At 50.0% G+C, this 21,747-nt stretch overlaps 1 protein-coding gene across 1 annotated transcript in view; it reads left to right on the forward strand.

The window, feature by feature from the left end:
* Positions 1–1,042: 1,042 nt before the first annotated feature.
* Positions 1,043–21,747, forward strand: part of LOC147102585 (proton channel OTOP3-like) — a 33,035-nt gene continuing 12,330 nt past the window's right edge. Inside the window, exons 1-3 of the mRNA XM_085964053.1 lie at positions 1,043–1,400; positions 9,805–9,941; positions 16,865–16,923. Of these exons, the coding sequence (XP_085820179.1) occupies positions 1,043–1,400; positions 9,805–9,941; positions 16,865–16,923 (554 nt within the window). The remainder of the gene's footprint in view (positions 1,401–9,804; positions 9,942–16,864; positions 16,924–21,747) is intronic.

A 21,747-nucleotide genomic window follows, 5' to 3' on the forward strand; every position in this document is an offset into this window, starting at 1 on the left:
TCCCTGATTTTTCCTCCTGCTCTCCCCAGCCCAGTAAGGGCCACTGGACAGTGATCAGGACTGGGGTCCCTGGCTGATGTTCCCTCTCGCCCAGGGGCACTGAGGCATTGTCAGCTGACTCAGGCCAGGTTGCACATGCTTGGCTTGTACTGCCTTGAGTTTAGAAGATTGTGGGGTGATGAGGGTGAGCTGATTGAGGTGTTTAAAATGTTAAATGGATTTGATAGTGTAGAGAGAGAGATACTATTCCCTCTGGTGGAGGAATCCAGAACAAGGAGCTATAACCTTAAAATCAGAGCCAGGCCGTTCAGGAGTGAAATCAGGAAGCACTTTTTCACTTAAAGGGCAGTGGAAATCTGGAACTCTCTTCCTCAAAGGGTTGTGGAAGCTGGGAGAACATTGGAGCTTTCAAGACTGAGATGGATAGATTTTTGCTGGGTCAGGGTATCGAGGGATATGGAGCAAAGATGGGTGAATGGAGTTGAGATACAGATCAGCCATGATCTATTTGAATGGCAGAACAGGCTGGAGGGGCTGAATGGCCTCCTCCTGTTCCTGTGTAACAGGCTGGAGGGGCTGAATGGCCTCCTCCTGTTCCTGTGTAACAGGCTGGAGGGGCTGAATGGCCTCCTCCTGTTTCTGTGTAACAGGCTGGAGGGGCTGAATGGCCTCCTCCTGTTTCTGTGTAACAGGCTGGAGGGGCTGAATGGCCTCCTCCTGTTTCTGTGTAACAGGCTGGAGGGGCTGAATGGCCTCCTCCTGTTCCTGTGTAACAGGCTGGAGGGGCTGAATGGCCTCCTCCTGTTCCTAGGTTCCTATGACTCCGCACAGCCCAGTGATCAAATGCCGCAGAGATTTGAGCTGGTGAGGCGGGCAGGAAATGAGTCAATCCCCGAACCTGTGCCTGATACGAGCGATCCCTGTTGCTGTGACGAGCGCCTGTTGACCCCAGTACATTACAGGTGCCTCATCCCCACTTGACCTTTGTCCCTTATCACTCTCCAGAGACAGCGGCGGAATCTGATCTCAGAGAGCTCAGAATATGGCGGAAAAAGAGGAAGCAGGAACAACCGCCGCTGGGATTGAAGCAAGCCAGCCCGAAAAGGTGATTTTGGAAAACATCACGAGGGGGCCAGAAAATGAGGGAGTTTGCCAGAGTCCAACGGCAGCTGAGAAAAGCAGCAAACTCTTGTCCGGCCTCCTGGCCATGAACATCGTGTTCCTGGGAGCTGCCATCGTTCTGAGTGCCATCTTCAACAGCGCGACTGTGTCGGGGACCCACGTCCTGATCCTCCTGATGGTTCTCAGTGCCCTGGCCGTGGGTTGGATGATATGTCATCAGGCTGTGGTCCGCAGTGTCCCTCACCAAGACCTGCACGCTGGCGCCATCTGGCTAAGGGGTGAGTGCACAGATTCTGCCTGTGAAACTTTAACAGCTTCAAATACAGAGATCCGGTTTGGCCCAGGTTTGAACAAGATGTTGTCCATAGTGGGGAGGTAGACCTGGGCGGAGGCGGATAGAGCGGGGGAATAGAGAGCGGGGGAATAGAGAGTGGGGGAATAGAGAGCGGGGGAATAGAGAGCGGGGGAATAGAGAGCTGGGGAATAGAGAGCGGGGGAATAGAGAGCGGGGGAATAGAGAGCGGGGGAATAGAAAGGGGGGATAGAAAGGAACTTCCGGGCGAGGAGGATCACAGGCCAGTAACAGAAGCCATGGGATTTTCTTGCTCTGAAGCGAGTGGCGGGGAAGCCCCGGCAGGTTCGGTAAGGACGGCGGGATTTTCCTGCCACATTTTCCACTCTCTGCTCTGCCAAGCCGATGCTTAATGCCCAGGCGATGAAAACCTAAGAAAGAAAGACTTACATTTCTATAGCGCCTTTCATGACCACTGGACGTCCCAAAGTGCTTTACAACCAATTAAGTACTTTTTGAAGTGTAGTCACTGTTGTAATAAAGTCATAGGGCAGGATTTTCATTGGGCCATGAAGGCGGGATTGGAGGCGTGGGGGGGGGTCAATATCCCGAAATCGGGGGTCCCGACCCCATCCCGCCTCCAACCCGCCACCATGCCAGTTTCAAAGGAGGCGGGTACCCGCCCCACACTGGGATCCGCCTCCCCGAGGTGGGAAGGGATTAGTACCAATTATCTGCCTGTTAACAGGTAGTTAACAGGCAGTTTTTAGCCTAATCCCTATTTTTGATGTTGAAGTGTGGGATTTCCGACCACTCCAAACCACGCCAAGTTAGAGGAGGCGGGCCGTCGGGTTGAAGGACTTGGAGGGTTCAAGATGTCAGTGTTCAGGTGAGTGATGTGTGCATGAGTGCAAAGGTAAGTGTGTTTGGTGTGTCTAAAGTGTTTAAAGAAGTTTAAATTACCTTTTCTTACCTTTACAGCCTTCCTTCCTTTAGGTCTCGGGAGTCCCTCATCTCACGGGCACAAAAAGCAGAATGGCTGCGAACTGTCAAAAGTGACAGCCTTCAGCTTTCTGTGCAGGTGAGATTTCTAACTGAGTCTGTGGAGAAGGACTTATGTTAAAAGTAAGACTGTCAGTGTTTCACAGCTTCAAAGAGCTTTCAAACACTGATATTTCATCTGTCAAAACCTCTTGACAGATGAAATCTCAGTCTGTGACGTCACCTGTTGCCAGGTGGACCTTAATTGGCCTGCTGAGTCCGTTGGGCAGGCTCAACAAGGTCGATCAAATTAAAATCGCGTGGATTGGCCACATCTCGATGGAGGCGGGACAACAACCCCGAAAATTGTAGTCCCACCTCCATCACGTCCCCTGAATGAAAATCCAGCCTATAGGGTCATAGGCCTAGAAATTCATTAAGGCGCTGCCAGCTTTGCGGCCAGTTACCGCCTAAAGAGGGCTTCTGCGGCAAAAATGAGTTTGCACTGATATTCAGCGCAGCGGTATTGGCGGCGGTAGCCGTTAGCGCTGCGCCGGCACCGATGACGTCATCGGAGTGCGCAGTGCCCCGGTTCCGCCCCGAAACCGGCCCGATCCCCATATTTAGTAGCGGCCGCCTCCTCCGAAGCGGCCGCAAACAGCGACCAGAAAACAGGGCCGTGCTGTAGCCTTAGTGGGGTGCTTTAAAGGGGAAGGTGCGGCCGGCCGCCTGCCCGCACCTCCTTCCCCGGCCTCCTCCACCCCCCCCCCCACCACGGCATTGCCGGCTGCTTTCCACGAACCCGGCACTTCTCCGTGGTGCCGGGCTCATTTGCCGGCACTCTCCAGCGGCGATCTCCCCGTTGCAGGCAGCTCCCCCTTAAGAGAAGGAGGAGGCCTGCAGTACCGCAGCCTGCCGCTCCGCAGCGGCTGGCGCAGCGGCGCCAAGAGCGCTGAAATTCAGTGTCAGCGCCCCAAGCGGAGGCGGGCACACCCTGGTATAGCGCCCGGTTCCGAATTGGGGCGCAAACACTGAATATCTGACGATCGCTAATGGCTCCCCGCCCAGCGCTAACTTTTGGGCGCGAGCGAGCTGGCCGCCCCAAAGTGAATTTCTAGGCCATAGAGTCATACAGCACAGAAAGAGGCCCTTCGGCCCATCGTGTCCTTTTTTCTCAAATCCCCTCTAAACCTCCTGCCCCTTACCTTGAAACTATGCCCCTTGGTTATTGACCCCTCTACTAAGGGGAAAAGTTCCTTTCTATCTACCCTATCTATGACCCTCATAATTTTGTACACCTCAATCAGATCCCCCCTCAGCCTTCTCTGCTCTAAGGAAAACAACCCCAGCCTGTCCAGTCTCTCTTCATAGCTGAAGCGCTCCAGCCCAGGTAACATCCTGGTGAATCTCCTCTGCACCCTCTCCAATGCAATCACATCCTTCCTATACTGTGGCGACCAGAACTGCACACTGTGGCCTAACTAGCATTTTGTACAGCTCCATCATAACCTCCCTGCTCTTATATTCTATGCCTCGGCTAATGAAGGCAAGTATCCCATATGCCTTTTTAACCACCTTATCTACCTGTCCTGCTGCCTTCAGGGATCTATGTACATGCACACCAAGGTCCCTCATCCTCTGTCCTTCCTAGGATCCTACCATTCATTGTGTATACCCTTGCCTTGTTAGTCCTCCCAAAATGCATCACCTCACTTTTCAGGGTTAAATTCCATTTGCCACTGTTCTGCCCATCTAACCATCCTGTCTATATCGTCCTGTAGCCTGAGGCTTCCCCCCTCACTATTTACCACTCCACCAATTTTCGTGTCATCTGCGAACTTACTGATCATACCTCCTACATTCATATCTAAATCATTAATGTACACTACAAACAGCAAAGGACCCAGCACCGATCCCTGCGGTACACCACTGGACACAGGCTTCCAGTCACAAAAACAACCTTCGACCATCAACCTTTGCCTCCTGCCACTAAGCCAATTTTGGATCCAATGTGCCAAATTGCCCTGGATCCCATGGGCTCTTACCTTCTTGACCAGTCTCCCATGTGGGACTTTGTCAAAAGCCTTACTGAAGTCCATGTAGACTACATCAACTGCACTACCCTCATCCACACACCTAGTCACCCCCTCGAAAAATTCAATAAAATTGGTCAGACATGATCTCCCCCTGACAAAGCCATGCTGACTATCCCTGATTAATCCCTGCCTCTCCAAGTGGAGACTAATTCTGTCCCTCAGAATTTTTTCCAATAATTTCCCTACCACTGATGTTAGGCTCACTGGCCTGTAATTCCCTGATTTACCTCTACTATCCTCTTGAACAATGGTACTACGTTAGCTGTTCTCCAGTCTTCTGACACCTCCACTGTGGCCAGAGAGGTTCTGAAAATTTGTGTCCAAGCCCCTGCAATCTCTTCCCTTGCCTCACACAGCAGCCTGGGATACATCTCGTCTGGGCCTGGGGATTTATCCACTTTTAAGCCCACTAAAACCGTTAGTACCTCCTCCCTCTCAATACTAATTTGTTCAAGTATATCACAATCCCCCTGCCTGATTTCTATGCCTACATCACCCTTCTCCATAGTGAACACAGATACAAAATATTCATTTAAAACCTCACCTACATCTTCCGGCTCTACACACGGATTGCCACTTTGGTCCCTAATGGGCCCTACTCTTTCCCTGGTTATCCTCTTGCCCTTAATATACTTATAAAACACCGTGGGATTTTCCTTTATTTTGCCTGCCAGTGCTTTTTCATGCCCCCTCTTCGCTCTCCTAATTTCATTTTTAATACCCCCCTGCACTTTCTATACTCCTCTAGGGCTTCCACTGTTTTTAGTCCTTTGTATCTGCCAAAAGCCTCCCTTTTTTTCCTAATCCATTCTTGTGTATCCCTGGACATCCAGGGTTCCCTGGGCTTGTTGGTCCCACCCTTGACCTTTACGGGAACATGTTGGCGTTGTACTCTCTCTATTTCCTTCCTTGTAGGAAACATGGCAGCCTATTTGCACACAGCAAGATCCCACAAACAGCAATGTGATAATGACCAGAAAGTCTGTTTTTATCGATGTTGATTGAGGGATAAATATTGGACTGGACACTGGGGATAACTCCCCTGTTCTTCTTCAAAATAGTGCCAAGGGATCTTTTACGTCCACCTGAGAGAGGAAGCAGGGCCTTGGTTTAACGTCTCATCCGACAGACAGCACCTCCGACAGTGCAGCGCTCCCTCAGTACTGCCCCTCCCACAGGGCGGTGCTCCCTCAGTACTGCCCCTCCGACAGTGCAGTGCTCCCTCAGTACTGCCCCTCCCACAGGGCGGTGCTCCCTCAGTACTGCCCCTCCGACAGTGCAGTGCTCCCTCAGTACTGCCCCTCCAACACTGCAGCGCTCCCTCAGTACTGCCCCTCCCACAGGGTGGTGCTCCCTCAGTACTGCCCCTCCGACACTGCAGCGCTCCCTCAGTACTGACCCTCCGACAGTGCAGCGCTCCCTCAGTACTGCCCCTCCCACAGGGTGGTGCTCCCTCAGTACTGCCCCTCCCACAGGGTGGTGCTCCCTCAGTACTGCCCCTCCCACAGGGCGGTGCTCCCTCAGTACTGCCCCTCCCACAGGGCGGTGCTCCCTCAGTACTGCCCCTCCCACAGGGCGGTGCTCCCTCAGTACTGCCCCTCCCACAGGGCGGTGCTCCCTCAGTACTGCCCCTCCCACAGGGCGGTGCTCCCTCAGTACTGCCCCTCCCACAGGGCGGTGCTCCCTCAGTACTGCCCCTCCCACAGGGCGGTGCTCCCTCAGTACTGCCCCTCCCACAGGGCGGTGCTCCCTCAGTACTGCCCCTCCCACAGGGCGGTGCTCCCTCAGTACTGCCCCTCCCACAGGGCGGTCCTCCCTCAGTACTGACCCTCCAACAGTGCAGCGCTCCCTCAGTACTGCCCCTCCGACAGGGCGGTGCTCCCTCAGCCCTGCCCCTCCCACAGGGCGGTGCTCCCTCAGTACTGCCCCTCCCACAGGGCGGTGCTCCCTCAGCACTGCCCCTCCCACAGGGCGGTGCTCCCTCAGTACTGCCCCTCCCACAGGGCGGTGCTCCCTCAGCACTGCACTGGAGTGTCAGCCTCAGAGGTGAGGGTGCTACCAGCTGAGCCACGGCTGACACCTGGGTAAACCTTCCCCAGTAAGTTAGCCCAAGCTTTGCCCAGTGACTGAATCACGCATGACCCTCCAAGCACTCCGCCCCCGCGCGCCCACTATTGGTCACCTGACACGTCTATCCTCGCGAAGACTCCCCTCCCCCCCTCCCCCACGGCCAATTGGATAGTGAAGAGACTCTTCGCTACCTGATTGGCTGAGTATTGACTCTCAGTCAAACAACCTTTTTTCCATCTCCAATATTTTTATAACTAATAAATTCAAGTATTCAAAGAATATTTTTAAAAATGTTAAGTCCCCTATGATTTTGCTCCCGGGTTGCTGTTAGCAGTGTCCGGGAGATTAATCTTTAATTCCTGCCGTTTTAAAATTGCAGCCAAGCGGGAACGGAGTGGGTGTTTCACCCGATCCCCCGGCCCCGCCTGGGTGGGGAGTTCAAACTCTTCCCGTGATAACCCATGCGATGGCAGTCTGAGCCGTTCCACTGTCTTCCATTCGTCCATGGTTCAGGTCTCAGAATGCCTTGTCACTCCAATCTGCCACCTCAAATTGAATTTGTTTTTGTTCAGGTGAGACTCCTTCCTTACTGGGTGATTTTAATTCTATCGGTCTCCCGTGCCACACACTAGGGGAAATTTCAACCCCCAAAAAACAGGTGGGATTAGGTCGGGTGGGAGGTTAAAGGGAGTGATTTTGCCATTGGGGGCGCGGTTGGAGGAGGGACTGCCGCTTGTCGGGTTTTAGTCCCGCCTCCATCGACTTGTGGCCAACCCACACTATTTTCCGTTGATTGACCTCGTTAGGCCCGCCCCGCGGGCTTAGCAGGCCAATTAAGGGGAGGCCAGTTACAGAGAATGTCAGCCTATGACGTTTCATCTGTCAAAAATTTTTGACAGATGAATTGTCATCATTTGACAGCTTTGAGAAGCTGTCAAACACTGACATTCTCTGTAGTTTGGTGAGTTCTTGTACTCAAGGCTCACCAAACCTGTTTTGTGAGCAGAGATCAGATGGTTGTTGCTTCGGAGAATGCCGCAGCCATTCTGTCATCCCTTCCGGTGAGATGCCGGAGCCTTCGGATCCCCAACGATTGAAGCCTGCAGGAAGAAACAAAGGCAAGGAAACATTTTCTATCACTTTTCACTCACCTCACATACTTACCTCTCAACACTTGCACCCATCACTCACCTCCACAGCGCACTTTTGGACCCCTCCGACCCCCGCAGACCCACTGCTCGCCTCGCTGACCCTGGCGGGGTTTCCCGACGTCGGGAAGCCTGCACCTCTGATGGAAAAATGGGGATAATCCTCTTAACTACCTGTTAACAGGCAGTTAAGTGGCTGTAAACCCTTCCCGCCTCGAGGAGACGGAACCTGGTGGGGGTCGGGGACCCGCCTCCTGGGAAGATGGCATGGAGGCAGGTTGGGGGCGGGATGGGTACCCGCCCCCAGATTCTGCCATTTTCCCGGCAGTCCCACCTCCCCAGGGTTGGCAAAATCACCCCCATAGTGTTCAAAACCTGAATCCTGACCCCAACCCGCCCACTTCCGGTTTTAACAGCGGCGGGATGGGGGGTGGGCAGGCAGGAGGAGGATTGGCACTTTAAATATTATAATGAGGCTGGAAGCCCGGGATTTAACCTGCTGTGCAGTTTATCTGTGGTCAGCTGGGATTCCCGGCAGCTGCAGCAAGGTGGGGACAGCCTTGGGGAGCACTCCTGGTGGGCCGGGAGGAGGAGCAGGAGTGCGGTGATCGGGGATCGGACCCTCCCCGGGATTGGACACCCACCCCGGGATCGGACCCCCCCCGGGATCGGGCCTCCCCGGAATCGGACCCTTCTCCCACCCTCCCGAGATCGGACCCCTCCCAGAGATCAGAACCCCCCTGGGGTCGGACCCCCCCACCCCCGGGATCAGACCCTCCCCCCGGGATCGGAACCTTCCCCCCTGGGATTGGACCCCTTCCTGGGATCAGAACTGCCCCCTGGGATCGGAACCTCCCCAGGGATCGGACCCCCCCCCCCCCGGGATTGGACCTGCCCTGGGATCGGACCCCCCCCCAGTATCGGACTCCCTCACCTCCCCCGGGATTGGACCCCCCCGGTACCGGACCCCCCCCCCCGGGATCGGACCCACCCCCCCCGGATCGGACTCCCCCACCGCCCCCCCCCCGCCAGATCGGACCCCCTTCCCTACCCGTGGTTGCGGCCTTTCTCCAGTGTGCCCTGCCCGACTGGAAGCAGGCCCGTCAGTCAGGCTGACCTCTGAGGGGGAACCCGTCCATGACATCACAGGCCCGCTGCGGAGTTAACCGTGCGGGGTTTCCCGCGCCCTACTGAGCCCCCCGCTCCCGGCGGGTCCAAACGCCAAACCTCCGGCAATTACCTCCAAGCTGAGGTGGTGAGCGGCTGTCCTGCTCCCAAACCTCCACCATTCGGAAACAAGCGGCTGAGAAATGGGAGCGCTCTCGGAGTAGCGGTCACCTCATTCCTCTGGCTTCAAACCCAGCCAATGAATGGAATGGACGGGCCTCTGAAGCTGTGAGGCGGCTGTGTGAGATTAGTTTGGAAAATCTTAAGCCAGTTCATAATCAACATGACTCACCCTTAATTTGTATTAGTAACCTGGCAATCTCAGGAAGGCACAGAAAGGTTGGTTCGTGTCAGCCGTGGCTCAGTGGGCGGCACTCTCACCTCTGAGTCAGAAGGTCGTGGGTTCAAGTCCCGCTCCAGGGACTTGAGCCCATAATCTAGGCTGACGCTCCCAGTGCAGTGCTGAGGGAGTGCTGCACTGTCGGAGGTGCCGTCTTTCGGATGAGATGTTAAACCGAGGCCCCGTCTGCTCTCTCAGGTGGACGTAAAAGATCCCGCGGCCACTATTTCGAAGAAGACCAGGTGGAGAGTTCTCCTGGGGCCAATATTTATCCCTCAAACAACATCATTAAACAGATGATCCGGGTCATTATCACATTGCTATGTGTGGGATCTTGCTGTGTGCAAATTGGCTGCCGCATTTCCTACATTACAACAGTGACTACACTCCAAATAGTACTTCATTGACTGCAAAGTGCTTTGGGACGTCCTGAGGATGTGAAAGGCGCTATAGAAATCCAAGTTCCTTCCTTCCTAATGGAAAACTGCTGTTGTTGGGGCCTCGCTGATGTGGCCACGGTTAAGGTGTGTCTGGCTATTCTCCCTGCCGACACGGTATAAATCAGTCGTGTTCTTGGTCTGATTTCAGGGGCGGTGTTGCTGTTCGGGGTCTGTAGTGTTGTGCTTGATGTTTTCAAGACTGGATACTACCTTCAGCACAGCGGCGGTGCCTGCACAGTGAAGATCATTTACCCCATTGTGGAAGCAATCTTCATCAGCTCACAGGTGAGGCTGTTATCAGCTCCATTGACAGTGTTCGAGCCCTCGGCTATCGCTTGCTCCAGCTCCCAGCAGCACGGTTCTTGTGCAATGTCTCTCGATCTCTCCTGCCTTCTATCCTATCACTGACCTCCCCTTTTGTTCTTTCATCTTTTCCCAGCTCCTAAATCTGTTCCATTTCCTGATTTTTTTCCAGTTCTGATGAAAGGTCATCGACCTGAAACGTTAACTCTGTTTCTCTCTCCACAGATGCTGCCTGGCCTGCTGAGTATTTCCAGCGTTTTCTGTTGTTATTTCGGATTTCCAGCATCCGCAGTATTAGCACTGTTCTTGTGGTGTGTTAGCCATGCAGCTGCCAAATACTCTTTTCATTTGTCAAACAATGCATATATGTTTTAATTAGACAACTGGGAGACTACTTTGTATTCAAAAATGCATGGGTTGGTGGTTGGCTTGATGATGATTGGTGTTTGCTTGGATGGATCGATAGATTGGATAGGTTGGTGTTTGGTTGGTGGATTGTGAGAATCAGCTTCACCAAACGACACGCTGCTCCAAGATTCCAGTCTATCCCGGTGACGATCATTTTTCTTGTATTTGTGGAAAAGTCGAGTGCGGTAACAATTCACCAGCTGAGGTATTTTGACCCACTGTGTGTGTGGCTACACGTAAACCCATCAGGAAAAGTAATGCTCTGTTAATTGGAAAAACTCGAATCCACCCCTTTCCTGCCATCTCCTCTCCTAAAGTTGCTGCCTCATGCTGAGGTTCAGCACTCAGTGTCCCACAGATTGCCCAACCGGCCACTGGTCAGATGTGTGACCCCAGTTAGTGAGTGTCAACAGGCTATTGATTACAAAGTATTTTACATAGGATTACACAGGATATACAGCACAGAAACAGGCCATTCGGCCCAACCAGTCCATTCTGTTGTGTACGCTCCACTCGAGCCTCCTCCCGTCTTTCCTCATCTAAATCTATCAGCATAACCCTCTATTCCCTTCTCCCTCATGTGTTTATCCAGCTTCCCCTTAAATACATCGATACTATTCACCTCAACCACTCCCTGTGGTAGCGAGTTCCACATTCTCACCACTCTCTGGGGAAAGAAGTTCCTTCTGAATTCCCTATTTGATTTCTTGGTGACTATCTTATATGGATGGCCTCTAGTTTTGCTCTTCCCCACAAGTGGAAACACTCTGGGGTGAAATTGGGTGCCTTTGCGCCTCCCATTAGCTCCCCTGCTTAATCCGACTTCCCAGCTCCTGGTCTGCAGCTCTGAAGGCCACGGCACCCCAAGTGCACATTTACAGCCCAGAAACAGGCCATTCGGCACAACTAGTCCGTGCCGGTGTTTATGCTCCACACGAGCCTCCTCCCACCCCTCTTCATCTCACCCCATCAGCAGATCCTTCTATTCCCTTCTGTACTCATCCAGCTTCCCCTTACATGTATCGATACTATCCCTGTGGTAACGAGGATTTTTTAGTGACTATCTTATATTTATGGCCCCTGGTTCTGACCTCCCCTGCAACATAGAAACATAGAAGATAGGAGCAGAAGTAGGCCATTCGGCCCCTCGAGCCTGCTCCGCCATTCAATGAGATCATGGCTGATCATCCAAATTCAGTACCCTGTCCCTGCCTTCTCCCCATACCCCTTGAGCCTTAAGAAATATATCTAACTCCTTCTTGAATATATTTAATGAATTGGCCTCAAATGCCTTCTGTGGTAGAGAATTCCACAGGTTCACCACTCTCTGGGTGAAGAAATTCCTCCTCATCTCTGTCCTAAATGGCTTACCCCTTATCCTTAGACTGTGACCCCTGGTTCTGGACTCCCCGGCCATCGGGAACATCCTTCCTGCATCTAGTCTGTCTAGTCCTGTTAGAATTTTATAAGTTTCATTCTTCTAAACTCCAGCGAGTATAAGCCCAATCGACTCAATCTCTCCTCATACGTCATTCCTGCCATCCCAGGTATCAGCCTGGTGAATCTTCGCTGCACTCCCTCCATGGCAAGAACATCCTTCCTCAGACAAGGCGACCAAAACTGCACACAATACTCAAGGTGTGGTCTCACCAAGGCCCTGCACAACTGCAGCAAGACATCCTTGTTCCTGTACTCGAACCCTCTTGCTACGAAGGCCAACATACCATTTGCCTTCTTAACCGCCTGCTGCACCTGCATGCTTACCTTCAGCGACTGGTGCACCAGGTCTCGTTGCACTTCCCCTTCTCCCAATCTATTGCCATTCAGATTATAATCTGCCTTCCTGTTTTTGACACCAAAGTGGATAACCTCACATTTATCCACATTATATTGCATCTGCCATGCTTCTGCCCAATCACCCAACCTGTCCAAATCACACTGGAGTTTCTCGGCATCCTCCTTACAGCACACACGCCCACCCAGCTTTGTGTCGTCTGCAAACTTGGAGATATTACATCTAGTTCCCTCGTCTTGATCATTAATATATATTGTGAATAGCTGGGGTCCAAGGACTGATCCCTGCGGTACCCCACTAGTCACTGCCTGCCACTCAGAAAAAGACCCATTTATTCCAACTCTTTGCTTTCTGTCTGCCAACCAGTTCTCTATCCAAGTCAGTACCTTGCCCCCAATCCCATGTGCCTTAACTTTACACGCTAATCTCTTATGCCGGACCTTATCGAAAGCCTTCTGAAAGTCCAAATACACCACATCCACTGGTTCTCCCTTATCTATTTTACCAGTTACATCCTCAAAAAATTCCAGTAGATTAGTCAAGCATGATTTACCTTTTGTATATCCATGTTGACTTTGCCCGATCCAGTCACTGTTTTCCAAGTGCTCTGCTATTACATCTTTTATAATGGACTCTAGCATTTTCTCCACTACCGATGTCAGGCTTACTGGTCTATAATTCCCCGTTTTCTCTCTACCACCTTTTTGAATAGTGGGGTAACATTAACTACCCTCCAATCCATGGGTACTGTTCCAGAGTCTATAGAATTTTGGAAGATGACCAGCAATGCATCTACTATTTCTAGGGCCACTTCCTTAAGTACCCTAGGATGTAGATTATCAGGCCCTGGGGATTTATCAGCCTTCAATCCCGTCAATTTCCCTAACACCATGTCCCTACAAATACTGATTTCTTTCAGTTCCTCCCTCTCATTAGATCCTATGTTCCCCGACATCTCTGGGAGGTTATTTGTGTCCTCCTTTGTGAAGACAGAACCAAAGTATGTATTTAATTGGCCTGCCATTTTTTTGTTCGCCATTATAAATTCCCCTGATTCTGACTGCAAGGAACCTACGCTTGACTTCACCAATCTTTTTCTCTTCACTTATCTATAAAAGCTTTTACAGTCAGTTTTTATGTTCCCTGCAAGCTTACTCTCATACTCTATTTTCCCCCTCTTAATTAATCCCTTTGTCCTCCTTTGTTGAATCCTAAACTGCTCCCAATCCTCAGGTTTGCTGCTTTTTTTGGCCAATTTATATGTCCTCTCTTTGGATCTTATGTTATCTCTAATTTCCCTTGTTAGCCACGGTTGAGTCACCTTTTTTGATTTATTTTTATGCCAAACTGGGATAAACAAATTCTGTAGTTCATCCATGCGATCTTTGAATGTTTGGCATTGCCTATCCACCGCCAACCCTTTGAGTGACATTACCCAATCAATCATACCCAACTCGCGTCTCATACCATCATAGTTCCCTTTATTTAAATTCAGGACCTTAGTCTCCGAGTCAACTACTTCACTCTCCATTTTAATGAAGAATTCTATCATATTATGATCGCTCCGACCCAAGGGGCCTCGCACAACAAGTTTGCTAATTAATCCTTTCTCATTACATAATACCCAGGCTAAGATGGCCTGATCTCTAGTTGGTTCCTCGACATATTGGTCCAGGAAACCATCTCGTATACACTCCAGGAATTCCTCCTCCACAGTATTGTTACTAATTTGGTTAGCCCAATCTATATGTAGATTAAAGTCACCCATGATAACTGCTGTGCCCTTATTGCACGCTTCTCTAATTTCCCTTTTAATGCCATCCCCAACCTCCGCATTACTGTTTGGGGGTCTATATACCACTCCCACTAACATTTTCTGCCACTTGATATTTCTCAGTTCTACCCATACAGATTCCACATCATCAGAGCTAATATCCTTCCTTACAATTGTGTTAATCCCCTCTTTAACCAGCAATGCTACCCCACCTCCTTTTCCTTTTTGCCTACCTTTCCTGAATATTGAATACCCCTGGATGTTGAGTTCCCAGCCTTGGCCACCCTGGAGCCATGTTTCCGTAATCCCAATCATATCATATTCGTTTACCTCTAATTGCGCAGCTAATTCATCCACGTTATTACGAATGCTCCTCGCATTAAGACACAAAGCCTTCAGGCTTGTTTTTTAACACTCTTACACCTTTTAGAATTATTATTTACTGTGGCCATGTTTGATTTAAACCCTTGATTTCTCTGACTGCCACCTTTGTTTTTCTCCTTCCTGTCTTTTGCTTCTATCCTTGTTTCCCTTTCCTCTGTCTCCCTGCTCAGGTTCCCAACCCCCTGCCATTTTAGTTTAAACCCTCCCCCAGAGCACTAGCAAACACTCCCCCTTGGACATCAGTCCCGGTCCTGCCCAGGTGCAAACCGTCCGGTTTGTACTGGTCCCACCTCCCCCAGAACCGGTTCCAATGTCCCAGGAATTTGAATTCCTCCCCCTTGCGCCATTCCTCTAGCCATGTATTCATCTGAAATATCCTTCTATTTCTACTCTGACTAGCACGTGCAATCCTGAGATTACTACCTTTGAGGTCCTATTTTTTAATTTACCTCCTAACTCCCTATATTCAGCTTTTAGGACCTCATCCTGTTTTTTACCTATATCGTTGGTACCTATATGCACCACGACAACTGGCTGTTCACCCTCCCCTTCTAAAATGTTCTGCAGCCGCTCCGAGACATTCTTGACCCTTGCACCAGGGAGGCAACACACCATCCTGGAGTCACGTTTGCGGCTGCAGAAACGCCTATCTGTTCCCCTTACAATAGAATCCCCTATTACTATAGCTCTACCCCTCTTTTTCCTCCCGTCCTGTGCAGCAGAACCACCCCTGGTGCCAGGAAGTTGGCTGCTGCTGCCTTCCTCTGATAAGCCATCTCCCTCACCAATATCCAAAGCGGTATATCTGTTTGAGAGGGGGATGACCACAGGGGACCCCTGCACTACCTGCCTGTGCCTACTACTGTGCCTGGTGGTCACCCATTCCCTTTCTGCCTGTGCAACCTTTGTTGTATCCATTCACAGCTCCAGTGCCGCAATGCGGTCTGTCAGTAGCTGCAGCTGGATACACTTCCTGCACACGTGGTCGTCAGGGACACAGGAAGGGTCCCTGATTTCCCACATAGCGCAGGAGGAGCATACTACGGAGCCGAGCTGTGCTGCCATGACTTGCCCTTTAATTAATTAATTAATCAATTAATTAATTAATTAATTAAAATCAAATCAATCCCACCAATTACACTATAATTAAATGGTATACTCAAGGGCCCTTGTTTACCAACAGTCCCCGCTACACCACAGAGTGCTTTGAAGCTGTAAACCACAGAGTTTAAGTTTGGAAAAAAAGGAGAGAGCGAGAAATACTCACCAACCAATCACTTACCTGCTTTCTGGTGACGTCACACTTTGATTACTTTTTACTTCTCTCTCTCCCGCTCTGAGATTGGTAAACCTACCTGCTGCTGCCGCCTCGGTTTAAACTAGCTCCGCCGCCGCTTCACCCAGGTCCGCTGCCGCTGTGGGGCCTACCTGCTGCTGCCGCCTCGGTTTAAATTAGCTCTGCCGCCGCTGCCGCTTCACCCAGGTCCACCGCCGCTGTCTTCTCTATGTCTACCCTATCAAACCCTTTTGTAATCTTAAAGATCAGGTCACCCCTCAGCCTTCTCTTTTCCAGAGAAAAACGCCCCAGCCTCTTCAATCTGTCCTGATAGGTAAAACCTCTCAGTCCTAGTGTCATCCTTGTAAATCTTTTTCCGGTGCCTCTATATCCTTTTTATAATATGGAGACCAGAACTGTTCACAGTACTCCAAGTGTGGTCTAACCAAGGTTCGACACAAGTTTAACATAACTCCTCTGCTTTTAATTTCTATCCCTCTAGAAATGAACCCCAATGCTTTGTTTGCTTTTTTTAATGGCCGTATTAACCTGCGTCGCTACTTTTAGTGATTGGTGGATCTGTAGCCCCTGATCCCTCTGCTCCTCTATCCCATTGAGACATTATTTTCCAAGGAGTATGTGGTCTTATTCTTCCTACCAAAACGTACCACCTCACACTTAACTATATTGAAGTTCATTTGCCAATTACACGCCCATTCTGCAAGTTTATTAATGTCTTCTTGTATTTTGTCCTCTGTATTTACTATGCCCCCCAATTTGGTGCCTTCTGCAAATTTTTATACTGAGGAGTGGCGGTTACCATCGCGACCTGATGTTCTCCTCACCCGATCTCCACACGCACACATTGCAGCAGGGGGTCATGGGATCGGGATCGGGACTGGGAAACGTGTCTGCCTCATTCTAAGTCGGGGCACGTGTAACAATCGCAGCACCCCAAAAGCTGAGCTAACCTAACTCAGCACAGAGACATTGCTGAAACACAGCAGTGAAATATAGGCCGGATTTTCCAGGGAACTCACAGGAAGACTGGCTTTATCTCTATCTTTGCTGTCATCCAGTTCAAGCCCTACACACAGATGGAAGGAAGTTGAAAGGTTCTTCAGTCACGGTGACAAGTAGTCACCTACAGACAAGGGGCCTCCGTGAGAACTTAAGGAGCTGAGGAGAAATTTAGCTACTTGTTCAAGAGCAACTATTGATTCCCAGAAGAGAATGTTTAATTTCTGCTTATCTTTTATTATTTTCAGACCTACTTATTGTGGTTTCACTCAAAAGATTGCTTCCACATACATCGTAGTATCACCAGGTAGGAAGAGCTCTTCAATTTCTATTATTGCTATTTCAGATACAAAGAAAGAAAGACTTGCATTTATATAGCGCCGTTCACAACCACCGGACGTCTCAAAGCGCTTTACAGCCAATGAAGTACTTTTTGAAGTATAATCACTGTTGTCATGTGGGTAGTGCGGCAGCCAATTTGCACACTGCAAGCTCCCACAAACAGCGATGTGATAATGACCAGATCATCTGTTTTTTTAATGTTGGTTGAGGGATAAATATTGACCAGGACACCAGGGATAACTCCCCTGCTCTTCTTCGAAATAATGCTATGGGATCTTTTACGTCCACCTGGGAGAGCAGACGGGGCCTCGGTTTAACGTCTCATCTGAAAGACGGCACCTCCAACAGCGCAGCTCAACAACAACAACAACTTGTGTTTATATTGCGCCTTTAACGTAGTAAAACATCCCAGGGCGCTTCACAGGAGTATTTTAAGACAAAAAAATTGACACCGATCCACATAAGGAGAAATTAGGGCATGTGACCAAAAGCTTGGTCAAAGAGGTAGGTTTTAAGGAGCGTCTTAAAGGAGGAAAGAGAGGTAGCGAGGCGGAGAGGTTTAGGGAGGGAATTCCAAAGCTTAGGGCCCAGGCAACAGAAGGCACGGCCACCAATGGTTGAGTGATTATAACCAGGGATCCTCAAGAGGGCAGAATTAGAGGAGCGCAGATATCTCGCGGGGGGGGGGTTGTGGGGCTGGAGGAGATTACAGAGATAGGGAGGGGCGAGGCCATGGAGGGATTTGAAAACAAGGATGAGAATTTTGAAATCGAGGCATTGCTTAACCGGGAGCCAATGTAGGTCAGCGAGCACAGGGGGTGATGGGCGAACGGGACTTGGTGCGAGTTAGGACACGGGCAGCCAAGTTTTGGATGACCTCAAGTTTACAGAGGGTGGAATGTGGGAGGCCAGCCAGGAGTGCGTTGGAATAGTGCAGTCTAGAGGTAACAAAGGCATGGATGAGGGTTTCAGCAGCAGCTGAGCTGAGGCAGGGGGCGGACCCTTTCTGCCTAAAACTGAGCATCCACAATGGGCCCTACACAGCACGGAGGGTATCCAAACTGAAAGGGATTAAAATGAATGGTCAGTAAACCATGGCTACACACACACCTCATCTCTACTTTCCCGCCCGATCCCCATATCCCTTGATTCCCCTGGAGTCCAAAAATATCCCAAAGTGCTTCACAAAAAATGACACCGAGCCAAAGAAGGATCCATTAGGACAGGTGACGGTATCTTAAAGGAGGAGAGAGTGGCGGAGAGGTTTAAGAAGGGAATTCCAGAGCTTAGGGCCCAGACAGCTGAAGGCACAGCTTTAAAAAGTATTTGGATATGCACCTTGAATACACTCAAAGACTCAGCATTCACAGCCCTCTGGGGTAGAGAATCCCAAAGATTCACAACCCTCGGAGTGAAGAAATTCCTCCTCATATCAGTCTTAAAAGGCCGACCCCTTATCCTGAGACTATGCCCCCTAGTTCTAGACTTTCCAGCCAGGGGGAAACATCCTCTCGGCATCTACCCCGTCAATCCCCCTCAGAATCTTCTATGTTTCAATGAGATCACCTCTCATTCTTCTAAACTCCAGAGAGTATCGGCCCATTCTACACAATCTCTCCTCATAGGACAGCCCTCTCATCCCAGCGCAGCAGCCTCGCCTCCGACAAAAAAAATAGAAATGGCCAGAACAAATGCAGGGGCTCTCACGGGATCTCAACCACCTATCTAACCGATCGTTAAAGGTTGACATGGTCTCCGCTTCAATCACTGACTCTCATAGAGAATTCCACAGCCTCACAACCCTCTGTGTGAAAAGGTTTCTCCTGCTCTCTGTCCTAAATCTGTTGCACTTAATCTTAGATGTACATCCCTGCATTCTAACCCCTCAATCACTGGACAATCTGTGACCATTGTCGTTCCCCCATTCCCCCACACCAAGAGTAACTTTTCAGAATTCAGCGTGATTACCATCCATGCCTGCTGCCCTACATTTATGGTTAGGCAGAGTCAACATGGTTTTATGAAAGGGAAATCGTGTTTGACAAATTTAGTAGTTTTTGAGAATGTTACCAGCAGGGTAGATAAAGGGGAACCAGTGGATGTAGTATATTTGGATTTCAAAAAGGGATTTGATAAGGTGCCACATAAAAGGTTGTTACACAAGATAAGGGTTCATGTGATTGGAGGTAATGTATTAGCATGGATAGAGGATTGGTTAATGGACAGAAAGCAGAGAGTAGGGATAAATGGGTCATTTTCAGATTGGCAGGCTGTAACTAGTGAGGTGCCGCAAGGATCAGTGCTGGAGCCTCAGCTATTTACAATCTATATTAATGACTTTGATGAAGGGACCGAGTGTAATATATCCCAGTTTGCTGATGATACAAAGCTAGGTGGGAAAGTAAGCTGTGAGGAGGACACAGAGAGGCTGCAAAGGGATATAGACAGATTAAGTGAGTGGGCAATAAGGTGGCAGATGGAGTATAATGTGGGGAAATGTGAGATTATTCACTTTGGTAGGAAGAATAGAAAAACAGAATATTTTTTAAATGGTGAGAAACTTTCAAATGTTGGTGTTCAGAGAGATTTAGGTGTCCTCGTACAGGAAACACGGAGAGTTAGCATGCAGGTACAGCAAGCAATTATGAAGGCAGATGGCATCTTGGCCTTTATTGCAAGGGGGTTGGAGTATAAGAGTGATGTAAGAAAAAGGAGACTTACCATCAAGTAACTTTAAAGTAAGCTTTAAGTAACTTATAAACACACTATATACACAAGAGAGGTCTTTACCATGCCTCTGGTAGAAGCCTCTTACAATACTGAACAGACCAGTATTTATACCAGTCCAACAGGAAGTGACATATGACAGGAAGTGAGGTATGTACACAGTTCATAGTTCATAGTTCATAGTTCACAGGAAGTGATGACATAACTTCCCGGAAGTTATCATTTTTATCACATTCTTCCCTCCTGCAGGATTAGGAGGCTGTGGTCTACCTTTTGGTCCGCAGCCGCCGAACAAGGAAGAGTCGCACCCGTTTGGATTCCCGTCGTAGAGGGTCGCTGGTCCGCTTACATGCGGTTGGCCATTGGTCAGAGTCTGTGTGGCCTGGATTGCCCTGTGAAGGGTCGGGGAGATCATGGCTTCGAGTACGAGCCCCAATAGGTTCAAAGTCGGACTGCCTCTGTTCAGAGGGAGGTGCAGAGCTGGTCTGTGGCGGATCAGTACTTTCATGCGCAGTACTGGGAGGGTCGCAACCTTGAGCACGGGGTTCTACCGGCACCAAGCTAGTTGGTGTCCGATCAGGATCCTGGAGAGGGGTACCCGATAGGTCCCAAGAGTTTCCTGGTGAAATGCCATCACCCGATGTCCCACTAGGTCCTGGTGGGCAGGGAGCCAGATCCCGTAATGATACGGTAGATTCTCGGCCGTCGGAATATCGTATGTTTGCATAGGTGGGGTTGGCATCGGTTAGTTCGACCTCGTCTACAAGAGGGTCATTTTTAGACGTCCGAACGTATCTTCGGAGTAATACAGGTCCAGGAGTAGTTAGCTATGACGGGAGTGATGTCCCATGAGATGAGCGACGCTGGAATCCAAAGAACCGCTCATGAGGTGTAGTATTTGTGGCTGTAGAAAGCAGGGACCGTATAGAGTGCAATGCATCCGGAAGCACTGTTTCCCATTGCTGGTCTGGTAGGCCCCGAGATCTTAAAGCGAGACGTACGGAATTCCAGATGATACCATTATACCTCTCTACCTGCCCATTTCCGATGGGATGGTATGGTGTTGTTTTGCTTGTAGCAATTCCCCGTTCTGAGAGGTAGTCCTTGAGTTCCCTTGACATAAAGGATGGACCCCGATCTGAGTGAATATAAGCCGGCATGCCACAGAGAGAAAATACCTGCTCAAGGCAGCAGATTACTGTGGATGCCAGCATATTGGAGCAGGGGAAGGCAAACGGAAAACGTGAATATTCGTCGATCATGGTGAGCAAATATGTGTTCCGAGTTGAAGAGGGCACTGGGCCCTTAAAATCGATGCTAAGTCGTTGCATCGGTTGGGTTGCATGTATGAGTATACCATCTGAGGGGCGGAAGAACTGAGGTTTTAATTCCGCACAAAGCCGGCATTCTGAGCATATTTTCTTTACATCTCCAGTGGAAAAAGGGAGATTCCGTGATCGTACGAAATGTAGCATGCGCGTAACGCCAGGATGACACAAACCATTGTGGACATCCATGAGAGTGGAGGATGACATAGTGGAGCAGAATGCCCGTGTGAGGGTGTCCGGGGCCACATTCTCCTTGCCAGGCCGATAGAGAATGGTATAACCAAAAGAGGCCAGTTCCATCCTCCAAAGTTGTATTTTATTATTCTTAATTTTGGTTCGTTTTCGATTATCGAGCATGAAGGCGACTGATCGTTGGTCCGTGATCAATGTAAAGTGCTGGCGAGCTAGAAAATGGTTCCACTTCCGTACTGCCTCTATGATGGCTGTGGCTTCTTTCTCAACCGGAGGATAATGTAGCTCGGCACCTTGTAAGGTCCTGGACATAAATGCTACAGGACGACCTTCCTGATTCAGAGTAGCCGAGATCGCCACCTCCGAGGCATCACATTCAACCACGAAAGGGAGATTCTCATCAATGGAGTGAAGAGCCGCTTTCTCCAACTGTTTTTTGAGAAGGTTAAAGGCTGCAACAGCCGCTGTTCCCAGTGGAAATGATCTAGCATGCAGCAAGGGTTGGATTTTGTCCGAAAAATGAGGAATCCATTTAGCGTAGT

The sequence above is a fragment of the Somniosus microcephalus genome, chromosome 21 (assembly GCF_052327205.1).
Source record: "Somniosus microcephalus isolate GS21.2 chromosome 21, FLI_Smic_1.0, whole genome shotgun sequence".
In the NCBI taxonomy this organism is placed as follows: domain Eukaryota; kingdom Metazoa; phylum Chordata; class Chondrichthyes; order Squaliformes; family Somniosidae; genus Somniosus; species Somniosus microcephalus.